At 56.6% G+C, this 3,637-nt stretch overlaps 2 protein-coding genes across 2 annotated transcripts in view; both read right to left on the bottom strand.

The window, feature by feature from the left end:
• Positions 1 to 72: 72 nt before the first annotated feature.
• Positions 73 to 1,516, bottom strand: L226DRAFT_572498 (uncharacterized protein; the record flags this gene model as incomplete). Its single annotated transcript, XM_067684682.1, has 2 exons — positions 73 to 1,219; positions 1,280 to 1,516. Coding segments are annotated over 2 exons (1,384 nt in total), but the record flags the coding sequence as incomplete, so codon positions are not given.
• Positions 1,517 to 1,904: 388 nt separating this feature from the next.
• The window catches only part of L226DRAFT_465921 (uncharacterized protein), a gene marked incomplete at both ends in the record, with an annotated part of 5,195 nt that continues 3,462 nt past the window's right edge, over positions 1,905 to 3,637 (bottom strand). The window contains 3 exons of the mRNA XM_067675952.1: positions 1,905 to 2,738; positions 2,789 to 2,973; positions 3,035 to 3,311. Coding sequence (XP_067533613.1) covers positions 1,905 to 2,738; positions 2,789 to 2,973; positions 3,035 to 3,311 — 1,296 coding nt within the window. The remainder of the gene's footprint in view (positions 2,739 to 2,788; positions 2,974 to 3,034; positions 3,312 to 3,637) is intronic.

The raw sequence follows: 3,637 nt of genomic DNA, 5'->3' as shown, positions 1-3,637 counted from the left end.
TTCCCAGGCGCAGCAATGAGCTGGAAACACGATGAGCATGTAAGGGTGCATGAGGAGTAGAACGACACGTACCGTATATAGCCTCACAGATCCGCTCCGTGAGCTCTCCGAAGTCCGTGAAGTCTATCAAGGGTCGACAGACTTGTTCGAACAAGATACGATAATGGCCGCGAGCAGGGCGTGTGGAGCTGATGAGCTCGTGTGTTCTGGTGAGCTGCCAGGAGCCATCCGAGTCAGGAACGTTCTCGTATCCCAAGCACGTCAGCACGTTCTCGGTGACACCATTCGCCTTCAACCTCTCGTACACCTTGTGCTCGGGTTGCACCCGCTCGAGGTCAGGCCGCCACGAGTCCTTGAGGAACCTGACGGCCTTCCCCTCGATATCATATGCCAGGTAGCCACGGGTACAACGGCCGTAGAGCGTGGGACTGGCGAACGTCGGGCGGCCGATGATGTATCGCCTCCCGCACATTGTGAGCTGATAGGGAGGCCACCGCGTCGAGACAGGACCCGTACCAGGTTCGTCCGGGTCCCTGGACAATGCGCGATAGAGCTGTCTCTCGATGTAGTTGGTGGGAGCCTCGGGACCATACTCGAGCATCGCCTTGACGTCGTGAGGATGCGCAGGAACCACAGTCGGGTCGAACCCCAGCTGTTCGCGAGACATGTGGGCGATCCTCCAGAAAAATGCGTGTAGTGCGGTCTCCTGACTGGTGCCGTACTCGAACGACTCGGAGACAAGCGTGTACGCGCGATCGAAGTAGAGAATGCGGGCCTGGTGACAGAAGACGTAGAGGCTGTAGACGTGCGTGCGATGGTGGCGAATGAATAGCTGCCCGACGTGCTTCAAGAGCCGCTCGAGGGACCGGTTCCCAGTTCTGTTCAGCAGACGGCGGTGCTTGGGCTCGCCGTAGAAGGTGAAAGCGCATTTGTAGTCCTCGACTTCAACTTCTATCGGAGACACAAGATTGGCCCATGGGGTATGTCCGAGCCACTTTGTCCTCCGAGCCTCGTCCTTGGAAGCGGTGAGCGCAGCTTCTTCGTCCGTATCCACGAGCGTATCCTGATCCATGTTGAGGAAGATGCCGCCTGGGGGATTAATCAGTCTCTTGCAATCCGCGTACCCTCCCGTGTCTTGGAAATCGACGTGAAGGTCAACCTGCGACCGGGAAGAAGTCTCGGCAGAAGCTATCTCCACAAGAGACTCGAAGAGCTTGCACTGAGGCCCGGACGGAATCAGCATTGCAGACAGGACATGTTCCTGGAAGGATCTGCTCACAATCTCTATGGCCAATGTCCGCTTTAATGGTGGTTTGTGGTCGTCATTCTCAGAACGCGTCGGCTTGCGGCTGCTGCCAGCAGTACTCGACCCTAATTCTCCTTCGGCTGCACCGACTGTCGTGCAGTGTGCTCGTGCAAGAACGTCCGCCGGAGGATCGTCGCCGGGAATGCAGAATCGGAACATGGCCGCAAGAGAGACCTCCTTGATGTTCTTCGCTATGTCGTCGAGCTCCATGACGCTGTGACGTCAAAGCGATGCCGGCGGTCTGTTGAATCCAAGCGGTCTCCAAGTCAGCAAGATCACTGGTTTATTGAAGGCAGCGTTGAACAGGCACAGCCGGTGTAGTAAGAGATGAAGTGAGAAGTCGCTCGAGCGTCGGAGTAGTTCAAGACTAGGTTCGATTTTTGATTGACGCTCATCTGGCCGAGATCAAAGTCATGTGCACAACATTGGGACGAGGTGACAAAAGAAACGGAAAACACATAAGGAAAATGACATAATACATGCAATCCGTAGGTCAATACCGGTCGAGACGCAGTCACACAGGTAACCACCGCCATGAACGGCACAACACCTGCTTGTCGGAGCCCACACCTTGAACTTCCTGATGCAGGAAGGGCCATTACACTCCAGTTCCCTCCTCCACAGTCTCCTGCACGTCAGGAAGCGCAGAGCCGTCATTCCCCTTCCGCTTCTTGCCAGGTCGTCCCTTCTCGCGCTGATCTTGCTGAGGTAAGTCCTGGCTCTGGCTCCGGGTCTCGAAGCCGTTGTCCTTGCGAGGGGCCACCCTCATGCCTTTGAACAGGTCCTGGCACTTGGTTTGGTATGTGGGCCATCGCACCTGCCTGCCGCCTTTCTTATGGGGCTTTCCCCTCGCGTAGCGCATGAAAAGCGTCCGAAGGTGTTTGTAGTTGTCCAACGTGGGTTGGGGCTTCGGCTCAACAGAACGTGGCTGAGGTTCCGGAGACTCTTGCGCCTCCTCCTCAACCTCCTCAATCTCGTCGATATCATCGTCCACACACTGATCAAGGCCTGTGGCCTGCTCCGGGAGCGCCTCCATGACTGGCTCCGAGTCATCCACATCCGGAGTCTGAGGGTCATACTCCAGCGCGAGCTGCGTACGATCGATCGTCGCGTAGTGTTCGGAGCAGAGTTTGGCGATGTCCGTGAGGAAAGCGACGAGAGTTGGGTTTTTGATCGGTACGATGTGCGGCGTCGCACTTTGCATCATGTTGAACTTCCGCACGCTGCCAACGTGCGCGCCGTCCGCTGGGCGCACCACCACGGTGTCGTAGACGGTCTCCACAAAGTTGGCCAGGTCAGGGGTTTGATCGGTTAGGTGGAAGCGTAAGACGCAGTAGTGATAGACATGGACGAATGACTCGATGTCATCAGCCAGTCTGTACGGGCGGCAGGGAAACATGAGCGACAGTGCAGATCGAAAATACCATGTGCCCTGAGATGTCGGTCAGTCAGATATCTCTCTCACAGAGACAAAGCGCGTACCGTGCGGTCAGGGGTCCGAGCCTTTAGGTTGATGACCATCTCTTCCTTGTACTTGCACAAGTCCCAATCACAGAGAATGGCGGTTCGCTTGCGGTTCGACCCACGTCCGTTCTCGAGGATCAAGATGTTGCCCACGCTAACGTCTCGATGCAAGACACCTGCCTTCTCCCAGGCTTGTTTATGAGCTGGAAAACCCAACGGATCAGCATTGAGGGAGGGCGGCATTCATCCAAGAAAGAGACGCACCATAGATCGCATAGCACATCAAGGCAGTAAGTTCACCGAAGTCGAGGAAGTCGGTCAAGGATCGACAGACCTCCTTGATCAATAGACGGTAATGGCCGCGTGAAGGCCGAGGAGGATCAAAAAATGAGTTGACCGTCGTGCGCTGCCAGGAACCGTTCGATGCCGGGACGTCCTCATGAGCCAGGTAAGTCGCAATGTGAGGGACCTTCTGGCTATGAAGTCTCTCGTACGCCTTGTGCTCGGGTCGCACTCGGTCCAGGTCAAGTTGCCACGAGTCCTTGAGGAATCGGACGGCGTTGTCTTCTATGTCGTACGCCAGATAGCCCCGTGTACAACGGCCGTAGAGCGCGGAGCTCGCGAACGTAGGGCGAGCAATAATGTACCGCTTCCCGCACATCGTGAGCTGGTATGCATGCCACTGAGTCGAGGTCTTGACTTCCGGACGCTTCGGTTCGACGGACAGAGTGCGGTATATCTGCTGTTCGATGTGGTCGGTGGGAGCCTTGGGGGCGTATGCGAGCATCGCCTTCACGTCGTCAGGATTAGCAGGGACAACGGTAGGGTCGAATCCGAGCTGCTCGCGAGACATGTGCGACAGCCGAT

The sequence above is a fragment of the Lentinus tigrinus genome (assembly GCF_003813185.1).
Source record: "Lentinus tigrinus ALCF2SS1-7 unplaced genomic scaffold L226scaffold_19, whole genome shotgun sequence".
Classification (NCBI taxonomy): domain Eukaryota; kingdom Fungi; phylum Basidiomycota; class Agaricomycetes; order Polyporales; family Polyporaceae; genus Lentinus; species Lentinus tigrinus.
This window is presented reverse-complemented; position numbering and strand designations above follow the sequence as displayed.